Consider the following 15,188-nt stretch of genomic DNA (forward strand, 5'->3'; position numbering starts at 1 on the left):
TCTGCACTTTTTTTGGAATAGCGCTCTGACGCTAATTTGCCCCGTTTAGTAAATCTGGCACATAGACTGTAAATGTGTTGCCTGCTGTTGTGTGTGCTATGTTGAAACATAAAAGAAGACAAGAATATCTCAAATTGTCAATTACTCCAGCAAATCACAGTAGCGTGATCTCGATTCATTGCCAGATAATGGACTTAATTTCAAACATCTGCTTTGTGTGCTGAAGATACCACAGTAGTTTTAAGGTTTAAGTTATTCCATCCCATCTGAAAGTGAAGCCCTCCCTTTTGAGCAGAATCCAATGGAGTAAAAGTTTGACTCTTTGGCTAGCAGAGAAAGTTTTCTAGTCTGTGTGGGTGAAGGTTTCCAAAGGAGATTATCTTTGATCCAGCTGCAGTCATGGAGAATAACCTTGATTTTAGCAGTCAACAAGTCCTTTGCAAAGATGTGAGTCTCAGATTTTTACACTATATATGATTATTAGAATATCCAAGTTGAATTACTGACCTGGTTGAGCAGCATCAGTTTTTGGTATTGTTATTCTCTCTTTTAATTATATATAGAAAACTTTGAAAGAAAATTTAATTTTTGAAAATAACCTGAAAGCTGAATCTTCAGTTGACTTATAAATTGTGTTAAACTGCTCGTGTTAGGGGTTGTGATGTGTGACAGTCTTAGTGTAAAAATCTTAATTGTTTCTGGCAACAAGGATTTTGAGTGTTTAAGTTTTTATCGCACTTGCGTTTTCTCCTGCTGAGTGACAAACTCTGTGACACTAGACGTGCAAATTATTTCATGTGATTTACAGTGAAATAATCAAGAATATTTTCCCAATCTTGTATGCAATAATAAATATGCTGTGCCAAACAAAATCAAGTGGGTGGCCATCTTTTCTAAAAAATAATCTCCAGTCTCTCTTTTAGTCTTTTCAGTCTCTCTCTCAGTCTTCAGTCTGTCCTTCTTAAAGGAAAAATGCTCAAAAATTAGGTCAATATCTTAACCCATTAACCTCCTGTTACTGGGTAAAAAACTCTTGCACCTCAACGTGTGCAAGCTGTAGTTTACCCAAATCATCTTTCATGCACTTAGAGTACTTTGCTACTAAATCATCATGGTGTTTAATGAATTCTGCCAACAGGGTGATATTTCTGAATGGCGTTACGCCAGGATTAAGCAGATTTTAAGCAAAACTATTTGGCGGCCGGTGACTTCTTTTTTTCGAGGGCGCTCGATGCGAAGTTCGTCACAACATGTATGTAGCTTGTCATGTGTGTGGGTCGTAATTTCAAATTAAGTGTTCTGCAAGTCGAGTGATCCTATGTTCATCACATGTCTTGTCAAAATAAGTGCCTGCTGCAGACACATCTAAAGGTTTTATGATAAAAGAGACACTCGCGTTTGCCAGATACTCGCATAATCTCGTGCGTAATCAGAGTTTACTGTTAAGTGTCTTGCGTGTATTTTGTGAACGTGAGCATCTTTTTTATCATAAACGGTTTTGACGTGTGTGCAGCAGGCACTTATTTTGACAAAACACGTGATGCACATGGTTCACATGACGCAACAAACACATATTTTAAAACACAAGCAACACACATGACACTCCGAACACATATTTTGAATTTGCACGCCGTGGATAAGCAGTCACGAGCCGTCACTGGTTTAATACGTGCCAAGAGCATTCAGTTAAAATCATTATCTCATTTTTGACGGAGGTGGCGTTTATTGACTTTTGCATCTGAGCTCCTCCATTTCTCTTAAGATGACAAGATTTTCCATGAGCATCAGTGTGAAATAACAGTCGTTGTAGCAGGACTGTCTTTCTTTTGTGCATAGTGTCTATCACTACCTTTCTTTAAACTTCTCTTTTTTTCTCTTCTGTAAATATCTCCTTCTCACTCCCTTCCTCCCATCTGCCTCTCTCGTTCTGTCTTTCTCCATTCGCCCCTTGCACGCTCTCTCTCATCAGTAGGGGGCTCTCGGTTGCCTTCATTATCATAGACGCACACTCAATCCTGCTACAGCAGAATTACCTCGCTGATTCTTAACCGTAAACCGGTTTAATACTGTTTTTCTGGAGGCCGTGTGTATATTTTCAGAACCATTTATATTCTCAGCAGATGGAACTTTGTCCTCCAGTCAAGTTTCCACAGCTTATGCAACCTCTGGATTGCAGCACTAACTCTATTGACATTTTTGCTTCTTGCGACGGGAAATTCTTCTTTGGAGGAATTTGAAGCTTCTTTAATGGATTTTCCTCCTGTTTCCCATAATGCATAGAGAGATGGCTTGTGCCTTGACGCTATTTACAGGGCATTCTGAACAAATTTGTGTGGACGAAACTATAATATTTAAATGTTTGCGTACATTTGAAGAATAGCTGTTTCATTTATTTATTAATTATTTTTAAATCTGCTAAACATTTTTTTAAGTTCCCTAGCTGTCTGTACAATATATGTTGGTCCCTAGCTGTCACTGGGGCATTTCCCTTAAAAAGGTCCTAATACTGTGCATGTAAACCAACCATCTAGGTACAGATACCTATACAGTATATACATTTTGTGTGAGGTATCAATATGACCTCTTTGCAAAGATGTAGGGGAGAGCGGGGGCAAAAGTTACGCGAGACGAAAGTAACAAAGCGATTTTCTCTGAGCCCTGATAACATTTGCATCCCAAACTACGACAGCATCTTTAGCACACAAACCCTTGACAGAGCTGACAAATATTTAGTTATTTACTCATGATTTCAACCATGATACAGTAAGTAAATTCCTCAAGCAGTCATTTTTTTCTTATAACACGTTGTGTTTCTCATTTCATATGTTAAAATACTGATCAATCTACAGGTTATTTAGTGCTCTAACACATCCCGAAGTTTGACATCGGGTTTAAATCTGAGGAGTTCCTGTCGGGATGAAAGCAACACTTGTTACTTTTGTCTCGCTGCTAATACGGTTGTATATGTTGAAAACTGATATTATTCTAATTTGATTTAATTTTATTTTCATAGTGTTCATACTGTTGAAAAAAAATATTCTCAATAATTTAAGTTTGTACTGTTGGTTGCTTTTGAAACATTTGATAAAACTGAAATTTAAAATAAAAATGTAATTTTATTATTTTTCACAAAGATAAATTACTAAATATGTTTGCAGTTACATATTAACGCGGTCATAGTCATGTATATTTAATCAAATCAAGTGTAACACAAAAATCTATCTTGTTTTGTTGTGTTACTTTCGTCCCTGCTGATGGGGTCAAAAGTAACAATGCGCTACTTATGTGAAATTATACTGAAGTTGTTTTACATTTGTTCAAAATTCAACCTGGTATTGATAGACCACACTTGTGAGTTATTGACCACAGCAAAAATATATCTCTGTCTAAAATATTATCTTTCAAAATGAAGTTTTTCTGAAAAATGGTACTTTCACCCCGGTCTCCCCTACTTTTTAAAGGGTACCACCCCAGTGACAACTAATGGCCATTTTTACAGCATAGAATAAGATTATTTAATAGGTAAGAGATAATGTACAGTTAGTGAGTCATTATTGCAAATAGCCTCTGACAATGTAATCAAAACAAAAATATAACATTAAAGACTTGATCACGCTAATCTTTTACATTAACCTGGGCCCGGTTCCCCGATAACGCTCACTCTTAGCGCGCTAAGAAGACTCAAAAAGATATATCTTACCAAAGTTGTTTATGTTCTTAAGTGTGTTCCCCGAAGTGTCCCTTAGGAAGCTTCTTAACACGCTACCTCTAAGTTCGACGTAACAATGGCGCTGTCCCAAGTGAAGGTGCTGAATTATTTGCGATTGATCGCTCAGGGATCGATTTTCCACTTCACGCGAAGGTGCATTACGGCATTAAGAACACGTTCTATAAAAATGGAACATTACTCAAATTATTCCAGTAACATTTATTTTAACATTTAAGTTATCCTTAAAATATAGACTGTTAATTAAATTATCAAATTGTCAGTAATACGGGTAGACGAACCGGGTTTCCCTCGCTAATCATCCACCCTTCTTATCCCGTTGTGCCACTTGTGCCGCTTCTTGACATGGGTTTAACGACTTTTAAAAATTATGTAATACACTTTTATACGAATGGTAAGGTACTTTACAATCAGAATTGATTGGCAAGCGGCTGCAGTTACTTCAGTTTAATGCAGTATTGCTTGCCATTGGTTAATGCTTTCAATAAAAAGCAACCTATCTACAATGAACAGAGAGAGAGTTAAGAATATGGTCTGAGAAGATCCAGCAGCTAAATAATGAGTTGTCTTGGGAGGCGATTTTTTTATTTATTTAGCCACGTCAGGCAAAATGTCAAAAGGGTTTAAGTGTTGCCAAATAAAAAAATTGGCATGGACTAAACAGTTACACGGCCGGTGTTGTGTCCAAGTCTGTTCCCCCTATGTTTCCCTTTAGTGTAGTGTTTTTATAGGGTTTTTATCACATTATAAGTTTATTCTTTATATACTTTAAAAGTTTGAATGGCTACTCAGATGTATGTGTGCACTTATGTTATGTATCTTTATTGTTCTTAAGGGTAAGTCAATTATTTTTACAGTATGAAACATATTATATGTATAATATATATTTATTATGTATGCAAACATAACTTTTTAAAACAAACAGTATAATGTAATATGTTAAAAGACATACCCTAATTATAAAACTGTCAAATGTACGAAATATTTAATAAATTGTATTATAGAATAGGCTACATTATTGCTTTTTAGTATAACCATTTCAAATCTTTAATCGCTATAAATGTATTAATCGCTATAAATGTATAAATCGCTATAAACATAGAGGGAACAGACTTCGATGGGGAGCAAACTTCGACACAACACCGGCTCCATCTTTGACTCATTAGTTCTGATACCAGATAAAGTCAACTGCATAAATAGTCCCGTGTACATTGCAAACATTTTTTTAATAAGTCTTAAAATGTCCATAACATAAAATCATTGATAACATACCATAGTTTGACTTGTACTGCGCTGCGCTGATTTCTAAAGACTATATTGCACAGTGGCGGCGATAGCTTTTTCGCTCAAACAACGCTAAGAGCTTACGAATGGTCCAGACCAACCTTACGAAAGTGTGACTTACAGAAGATATACTTAGCGTACGAACGTTTTGGGAATAAGCCATAAAGTTAAGAGAGAGGTTAAGGAATAGTTTAAGAACTACTTAGCGATAAGAACGTTTTGGGGAACCGGGCCCTGCTCATTATGTGGTGACTTACCAATTTAAAAAATATATATTTTACAGTATTTTTAACTTTTATTATGTAAGAAGAAATAGACCAAAGAGAGATATAAGAAATAAAACTACCACGGCAAAAGCCAAATGTACAGTTTAGTGGCCATTATACAAAACATTTGACTACAGTGTGTCACTACTGACAGAATCATGTATTGAAGATTAATGTGCATGCTTAAGTAAGTCACACTATACTGTTCCAAGCCACAATAACACAGTACTAATATTCATTGCGAGATATTGAATAAATCGCATTTAAAGATTTAAACTGGGTGAAAATGTCCAGAGTTAGATAAAAAACAATCACAAGAGTCACCACTGCTTTTCTGCTCTATAAGCATCTCGTTCAGCAAGAGATATTGCTAATTGAAACTTGTTCGTCCACATTCATAACTCTGATTGGCTATCTCTTAAGAGATAGTGGCACACAACTGTGAATAGTCCGCTTTAAGACTCTCCCACATGGAGCTCAGATGGAGCAAAAGCCGACTCTTTATTAATTGGCAGCCTTAAGCTGCGGGAATTTATTCTAATAGACAAAATTTTTATTTGGGACAATTTTAATAAATGTGACCTATTCAATATCTCCAACGTATTGAAAATGCCCATGTGGTAATTTCATTCTTTGCTAAGCGCTGTGGCGCAATACATTCAATTTGTGAAACCTTTACATGAAATCCCATTATATACACAAGTAAAATAATTTAGAAGTTCTGTTTTTTCCAGGTTGAGCTTGGGAAAGAAAAAGAGAAAAAGGTCAGGCATCGCCGTTACCAATGTGCTGCCATAATTCTGAGTGTGGTGTTCCTGATATCGGCACTGAGCATCTTTAGCCTGGGATATTTATGGAGCGCGAGCCCTCCGAAGGTAAGAAAAATCCAAAGTTTTGTGGATGCTGGGATATTAGTGAGAATGGTGCATGACTGTGGATTCATTAGGAAACGATTAGAATAACAATCATGCAATGAAAATGAAAGACGCTGAGGCATCTGCACACCCTATTGAGCATTCTTGGGAATCCAATCTTGATTTCCTTGGAATAAACAATAACATCACCGAGTTGGGAAAAACAGCAGAATAAATAGATAATACGCTGTGAATTGTTTTGCCGAAATAATCAGAACTGCAAAACGTAGATATTATTCATGTTATTCCTTAATTTTTGCCGACACGCAGAAACTGGGCAGCGGCTAAATAATTGGCAATACTGGCCTTTCGACAAACAAACAAATAAACCTGATGTTTGGTGTACTATGTTATAAATTAAATCTCCCCAAGGATACTTCTCCTTTAACATTTTAACAGCCAATTCTTTTAGCACATTTGCTGAAACTACACTTAGACAGCCTAATTTCTGCATAAGATATTTCACGCTCCTGGTTGAGAAGTCATCAAAGAAGGAGTGATGATTCTCACAGGGCATGTAATGGGTTTAATGACACTGGAAGTCTGGGGCCGTAGAGATTGAGAATAAGTGCTCACAATCTTGAACTGCTGTGGTCGGATAAGCTAGGGCCCGTACAAATGCTGATCTTCAGCAATGAGCACTATAATGGCACTTTAAAAACACAATGATGGGGCGAACCGTTGGGGAGTCTTTTTTTCAACAGCAGTATGGGGGAAATATTAGGCAAGCGATGTCTCAGTGTGTGTGTGTGTGTGTTTTACACAACTGCAAGTGCTGACACCACAATGAAACCTGAATGTGCAACTATTGCTGCTTCAGGCATCACAATTCCGCAGCTAGATATGAATATTTCAAAACATCACTGCATATTTCATAAGCCCCGCCTTGTGTTATTTAGACTTGTAGGTAGTAAGTGTTTATCACTTTGCTTATTGTGCAAGGTAAGGCATCATCAATTATTTCTATGCTCTTAAAGGTATAGCCCCTGACAAACTAATTAGAAGTCAATACATCAATACAGCAGGAGATTGTCTTTGCCAATCCCTCCATGTGGCAGCGGAGACAAGCAAAGTGGTCTCTCGTGCCTAGGTTTGCATAAACTGCCATGTAAAGGTAATTTGCTCACCATATTGTGTTTCAATATGACACGGTAGCCGCTTGGGAACTTCTTTTAATTACTTACAAACATATGTTGTTACAGAAGCCCAGGGAAGATGAAGTGATTGCTATCATTCTGTATGCTACTGTGTTTAAATGTGCACGGTGTGTGTGTGTACTTGTGTTTGTCACTGTGTGTTATTCAGTTCCTCTCTTGGCTCCCAACAGTGTCTTCATGTTTATCATGTCCTAATTATTGTTTTTCTAACTTCCTCTGGGATTGCATACTGTACCTGCATGTCACCTAATAGAACTTATTTTAAAATAAAAATAGTGAAATATATGCAAAAAAAGCATAACTTCTCCTGAACTACTTCTGAACACACTGAAATATCTATGTAATGCTTTATTTTAATAGTCCACTTTAGATATTTTACTATTTACAAATAACTTTACAACTTCTTGTCAACTACCAGTCAGTGTCGTGTTTACCATTTTGGGGGCCCTAAGCAAAGTCCAAGGACCTGCCCCCCATGCCCCAACATTGCAAAGATTTTCCTTTGAATTGCACAAACGTAATATTGTGTATATAGAATTAAGTTAGACATATATAAACCAGGTTTATTTAAAGGAACAGTATGTAAGAAATTTATATCAATTAATCATAAAATGTCCCTGATATGTTACTAGACATTTAGAAATAATTTTCATTTCCATTACTTATATCACTGACAACAGTGGTCCGGCCAGGATATTGTCATTTAAAAAGTGGAGTTGCAGCCCTCAACTGATGTTTATGTTGTCATGTTGTGAATTGGCCACTAGCTGTGTGCTTGCAGTACCGGTTTTAGCCACAAGTTTTGTGATTGCAATACCAGTTTTGGCCACAATCCTACATACTGTTCCTTTAATTTTAAAAAAAGCTTATATTAAAAAAATTTACAGTTTGGTTTAAGACAACAATTATTGGTTTAAAAAAATAAAAATAGTGTCCATCGTTTTATTCAAAATGATATAGAATAATTGTCTGCCAGTTGTTCCCAAACTTTTTCCATCAGCAATGTACACAAAAATATTTTCAGGCTCCTCTTAGATATATCCTTTGCTTGCAAACTCCTTATAGGATGTTTTTTTTTAATGTAATTAAAAGTACTGCAACTTGTGTGACATCTTACTAAAAACTAAATGAGAAACAAAGAGGAAGCATTAGATTCAGACTGATCTAACAAGCTAAACTAACAAACACCAGCAAATAACGTTGTAAGTTGGTTATTGCCTGGATTTATAATGGGAATCACAAAACTCTCATGTTCATATTGCAGAAACAAACTTACTGTAAGATACAACAAACATATAGACTCGACATAAAGATGAGATTTTAATGACATTGATGCAACAGGATATGATTTATGCATTTTCTGCATGATTTAAACATCTGCGTGGTGTTTTATAGCCTCATGATGAGTGTGGAACAAAAGATGCGCAAGTTACGTTGCACAAGTTACGTTGCGCAAGTTACGTTGCTACGTGGGCTTACGTAATTTAACCTTATCAAAGAACCTTATAAAATATTCCCAAATATTTTATATAGGCTATAAGGTAATTGCATACAACATACATGTTTTTTTTATTTTGTTTTTAATGACCCGCCCTGCAATAAAGTGATAATTTCTTTTCCAGTCCCACCCCAACCTGCTGGGCCCATGGGTTATGAGACGACCCGTGCATCACTAAACCCTATCCATAACTGTCTACTAATACCAAAGATATTGGGTATAACAAGATTGAGCACTCCCACTACTATTAACTCTTTCCCCGCCAACATGTTTACAAAAAATTGTCAGCCAGCACCAGCCTTTTTTATGATTTTCACAAAGTTTTGTCCATTTCAGAAAATGTGTTTCTTCTTTAAATATATAAACATACAATATATCAAATGAAAGAACAGACCATCTGCTTTTAAACCAATCTTTATTATTTCTTTTTTATCACCTCTCAAACATCGGTAGGTTTCTTAAAAAATACAAATTTTGAACAAAAAGCTGAAATAATTGCATTTTTGTAAAAGCCTTTTGTTAAACATCAGATTCAGAAAGATAATCCAAACATAACCAGAATATTTACTGCTTTTGTATCTTTAGATGCTGAATTGTTTTATAAGTTGGGTAACCCGTAAAGAGCTAAAAGTTGATTCATCTTAGTCAATCAAGTTACTTCAGTTTCACTTTAGGTGAAAATTTTATTTTGAATACATTTTTTATGTGTTACCAATTGAAGTAACTTTTTAAGTTCAACCAACTTTTTACAGTGTAACAGCACCACCTACTGCATAATATCGAAAATATGGATTGCCGTAAAATCTCGTCTTTTGGAAGCGTTGTCTCCTAATTCATGAGATAAATTGTCAGTGGTGGGGAAAGAGTTAACAGGGGTTAATGCAATGGTCAATATGGACGCTCTGACAATGCCACACCTTTCAGTTAAAAGAACGAATCATCAATCAATAAAGACTGATTATTTCCCTGGGGAGGGGGTTTAGGGTTACTTGAGGTGCTTGCCAACCTGTGGGCATTCTCAATAGCTGGGAAAAAGTTGTTTTAGCACAATTTGAACTTGAGAAACCAAAGTTAAAGTATAGTTGATGTTAGGTTTGTTGTTGATCAGAAATATGTTGTATATTGTGATATAGTGTGTTTTCCTATTCAAGTGGATATATTTACTTTTGTATAGCTGAAATATCTGCCAAGACGCGTTGCAAACAAAACCAATGTCTTACTAAATCCAAGCGACTAAATAAAAAGATTAAAATTAAAATGTTTTCAAAATCAATACTAAAAAAGCTCACAGATTTATTCTGGGTTTAGTACACAATATTTGCCCTGTTCAGCTGATCTGTCATCTATTAACTGGCCTTTGTGTTGTGCTGGCAAGAACTGTAATTTGACAAACAAGTCAAAACCACAGTCGACAGTCTATGTATTTCAGTCTACCTTATCAGGTCTGAACCACCGGCGTCTGTCGTATTGACTGCGGTGTCAGACAACATCTCGAATAGATCACACGCACAGCAGTGGAGAAGAGCTGTGAAATTGCCTTTGCCACACGTATGTCAGGCTCACTAGACTTGCCCCCATTATTCAAGCTGAAATTACCTCACTCACCTTGTTGCCACGTTGCGTTTGCGAGGCAGCATCGCAAAATGTGCCCCCAACCACCTCTTAAGGACTTCTGTGTCCAAAACTCTGTCTTAACGAACACAGCTGCACCTGCTCTCCAGTAACAGTGGCAGGTGCTGGGCAATGATCGACCTCCCTGAGCAGGTTTATTTTCTGGTTGTGTCTTGCAACTGGCCTTTTTAGATTGCCATGTTGTGCTCCTCACAGGAAAGATGGATAGACTTGGAAGCCATGAGAGTTATGCTGTTCGCTTTCTTTCTAACGTGAGGGACAACATTCTTAAAATAGTCTTCGATCGCCCTCTTCTTTCTTTATCTGTGCTCTACAAGTGTAAATTCCTCAGGTTTTTATATCTTGAAAAAGGATAAATGTTACAGTAATGATATGCAAACCGGCCAATCTGAGCAGCTGCTTTTGGAGACCCCTGCAGAGATGTGATTCGTTTGGTCTGCAATCTTCCTTTGTTCACTCATCAGAATCATTTATTCACTTAAAGGCTGATGCAACAGTCTCTAACCTCCACCTGGATGAAACAAACTGTTCCCTTGTAAAGGAGTGGCAAGGGAACACGGCAGAATCTGTACCATCCAGTCAGGGGGTCCCGGGTGGATTTTAAATGCCTTTCAAAACGTGGCTGGGGAGGCACTAGAAGAGACTCAATCACTTTTATCTTTTTTATATGTTCTCTGGTGGTCTCCAGCTTTCCTGTTAAATTCTTATAAACAAGAAGCCTATTGAAGCTTGAAAAAGATAGTAAGTCCGCTTGAGAACACGATGCAAAGGTTTCCCCCAAATTGACATTCATAAGGGGCGGTTCACATTTCACGGTTCACAAAACGCGACCGTCTGTTTGTTCTTGTCACATGACCTGCGGTGCGCTTGCGACATTCTAAAAAGTTGAAATGTTTTTAACTCGATGCGGTGCGACGCGCCTGGAAAAAAGGCGACGGCGGCGCTTCCATTTTGACCTTTTTATACGTTACATTAGTAATACGCTCGCTTATAATGTTGATTCATAAGCCGCAGTAAATTTAGCAGCTTATGCTATCGTGTATTATGTTGCGCTATCTGTCGATTTTCTGTGCTTTTCACAGCTTCTATTAATGTAAAGCTGCTTTGAAACAATTACCAATTGTGAAAAACGCTATATAAATTGAATTGAATTGAATTGAATTGAATTGAACGTGCATACCGCACGCATACATTTGAAATAACGAACTTGAGCGTGCAAAAGACGCGAAATGTGAATCGCCCCTAATGCTACGTACACACCAAACGCGTAGCATCGCATTGCTCACTCTAGATTACTCTTAACTTTGTGCCATGCTAATTTTTTGCATTTGATGTGAATAGCGGGTGTTTTCACAAGAATCGCGCCGCCCAAATCACGTCATTCGTATTGTCCCGCGTAAGGACGCGTCGGATCGCGTCTTTGCATTGACTTTGTATGTAATCTACTCGCGCAAATCGTTGAACTCACGTCTGGTGTGAACCACAGTAATGCTACGTACACACCATACGCGGGGCATCGCGTTACTCGCTCTACATTACTCGCGGATTTAACTTCATGTCATGTAAATTTTTCGCTCGAGTTGAATATTTTAAACTTGGACGAAGACGCATTTGAGGCGAATAGTGCGTGTTTTCGCAGCAAAAGCACCACCCATATTGCGTCATTCGCATCGCCCCATGCGAGGACGCGTCTAATCGCGTCTTTGCATTGACTTTCTACTCAAGCAAATCGTTGAACTCACATCTGGTGTGAACCCACAGTAAGGCAGGAGAGAATACAAATTTTATTTGCATAAGCATTAATTCATCATCAAAATGTGTAAAAGATGCTGCAACCCCTAACTTCAAAACATAACAACAGTGCCTGTTGAAATTTTAACCTATTTAACATCCAAATAAACAAATTTAATTAACAGCTCAATTAATGCTGTGTTATAAATAAATGTGTGTAGATGCTACATTAAGTTTGGTAAAGTCTCTAAAAGTACAAATTAGGGCTTTTAAATCCTGTTTCTACACAGACGGCTGTCACAGAGCTCTCTTACACCTGAAGAACAGAGCAGATTTCATCAGATTAACTTACCTGAAACTGCTCTTAACACCACCTCGATCCACAGAATGTGCCTCATTATTTCAAATAGATTAGGGGTTAAATCTGTCAGACAGATATGGCGTTACATTCACAGTCATTGATATGTGGGTGGGGTGCAGTAATTGAGATTTTTTTTCTTGACTGCAATGAGCGATTTCTGAAATATTACAAATACTGGGGCTAGTTATCATAGTTTTTACTTTAGTGCATTCATTTTAATGTAGGTTTACAGTATATTTGTCTGTAAACAGCATATACAAACTTTTATACAACTTTTCCATAGTTTGTATTCCTGATCAAAGAAAAGGGATGGCTTGCTTCACACTTTATGGGTTAAACAGCCTATTATTGGCTTTTTAGTTGGCTTACAGGGTCCAGCAATTTGTGCTTTCGGTATTTTTCTTTCTGTCAGAAGATAGTTTTCTAGCAAATTTTGACTTTTTTATAATGAGACTGAAAATCAAAGTTACTGTTGCTTTATGACAACTAGCTTGGGTTATCTGTATTAAAAGCTTATCACTAGGCTCGGTCACTCTGACATGTGATGGGATTATTGCACTGCACTAGTTTATATTATGTTGTTTCAGTCCGGCTCTTATCAAAGGTAATTTTAGCATCTCTTGCCCTGTCGATACGTGTCTGTCTGTCAGTCAGGGTTAATAGCGATTTGGAAGAATCCTGTTTGATTCTGTGATAAAATATTAAGCACAAGATGATTGGCATCTCCTAGTGGGAGCTGAAATATTCCCAATGAGAGAAGCAATGCATACAAATTATTGACCTGTATTCTGTTTGGTGGTTAGCATGTAGTTAAGAGTTATAAGAGCCTATATTAAAGGAGCTGTACGTAGTGTTTCTAATCCCTTTTCAATTGCCTGTGTGTGAAGGGGTTGTAATCTCACATTAAAATTATACACTGGGTTTTGCTATTACATCTGAAAAAAAAATATTATTTTTATGTGAAAGTACCGGGTTGGATTTGGCGTGAAATCCGGTGACGTCACCTGCATGCGCGCACTCCCGAGCCTTTCGCCTTGTCTACTGACTTTGCACTTAACAGCGACGCCCCTTCAACATGTCTGATAACAGACTGAAACGACCTGCTCCCAGCACAACACAGACTCCAACACAAACTACACATTTTGTGAAAAAAAGAAAAAAATTATCTGCTGAAGCTCGTAAGGCCAAACGTTAATCGGATCAACTTCGGACAAAAACACAAATTAACATCGGCAGGGCATTTGAATTATGGATAAACCTCCGCTTTATTTTGGGTATAAAAACGGATCCGGAGATGGCTTTCATTCTATTAGACAGGTAAGCTAACATTAAAGCATGTAAAATGTATTTTGATTGTGTGCTTTAGCTTTTTAGATGTTGTTTCGGTTTGCTAGCCTTCGCTTTAGCGTGTGTTTGCCTAGCCGTTGTCGATCGATGACGTAAAACTGCAGACACGTTTGTTTGCGTGCCTCTCGATTTTTAAAAGTCTTTAAACTCAGTCTTTGCATCTCAGTTTGGCCGTCGCTCATGAGTTCGAGCACGCGCTTGTAAACTTATTGGTTGCAATCTGAAACATCAAAGCTAGAGGCCGCTGAAAACTACATATAGCCCCTTTAAATAATCTATGTAAATCATAGCATAAAAACTGTATATAACACTGCAAATAACACTTTGCATGGCACCCAGAAAACACAAATGATGACAGGGAAAGCTTGTCTCACATAGCTTGTCTTACTTACTTGACTCAATCTCATCAACAACCACCTTGATATCGATGCATAATTTATCTCTTCAGCATATGTTGTAAATGTAACAACCAGAGACTGTCAATGAAATAAACAACATACTCTCTTTAACACAACAATAAACTTAATGAAATGGGCACATTTGCAGCCTTGAACGATGGCAACGCATGTCCCGATGACACATCCTAAAGCATTTTTTAATACAGAAAAACTAAATCAAAGCAATTTTATTAAAACTTTTTCATTTTACAATACCCAGAATAGAAATGTGTGGAAATGTAATATACACAATTAATAAATCATATCCCCATCACATATACACATACAGTAAATGTTTGTAGACACTATTAGGTTATGTTAAAATTCAAAGAATAAAAACAAACTGATTCTTTTGAAGGACTTTATTGACTATAGTCAAAGATGTCAAATTATCCTTTTTACTTATTGAAGAAGTTTCTGAAACATAAAAATATACATTTTTGAAAAGCGGATAAAAAGTGCCTTGTTGATCTTTTCCAAGTTGCTGGAATGTGAAATAATTTTCATATCAGCAAAGTGGAGTTCATTCATTCATGACGCAGTCCAAGTGTGTAACAACAGTAAAGGTGTTGATTTGCTCGTGCTGTACCTGGGTCCATAATTTTGCTCTCTGCTTATAGAAGCATTTGACTGCATACAGAGAAATTAAGTTAATTTTGCTCTTGAAAGGAAGCAATTACCAAAAAAAAAAAACTTAGACTGTTGCTATTTGCAGTAAACACAGATGTTTTTCACATACCAAGGTTAAAACTGAATACAGCTCTTCAAAAGGCTTGACTAAGAGCTTATTTTCAAAACCTCCTCATCATTTAATAGCTGGCAATGTCATTGAAA

At 37.0% G+C, this 15,188-nt stretch overlaps 1 protein-coding gene across 1 annotated transcript in view; it reads left to right on the plus strand.

The window, feature by feature from the left end:
- Positions 1–289: 289 nt before the first annotated feature.
- tnmd (tenomodulin) overlaps positions 290–15,188 on the plus strand; it is a 50,282-nt gene continuing 35,383 nt past the window's right edge. The window contains exons 1-2 of the mRNA XM_073854354.1: positions 290–447; positions 6,012–6,152. Coding sequence (XP_073710455.1) covers positions 400–447; positions 6,012–6,152 — 189 coding nt within the window. The 5' untranslated portion in view covers positions 290–399. The remainder of the gene's footprint in view (positions 448–6,011; positions 6,153–15,188) is intronic.

The sequence above is a fragment of the Misgurnus anguillicaudatus genome, chromosome 16, assembly GCF_027580225.2.
Source record: "Misgurnus anguillicaudatus chromosome 16, ASM2758022v2, whole genome shotgun sequence".
NCBI lineage: Eukaryota > Metazoa > Chordata > Actinopteri > Cypriniformes > Cobitidae > Misgurnus > Misgurnus anguillicaudatus.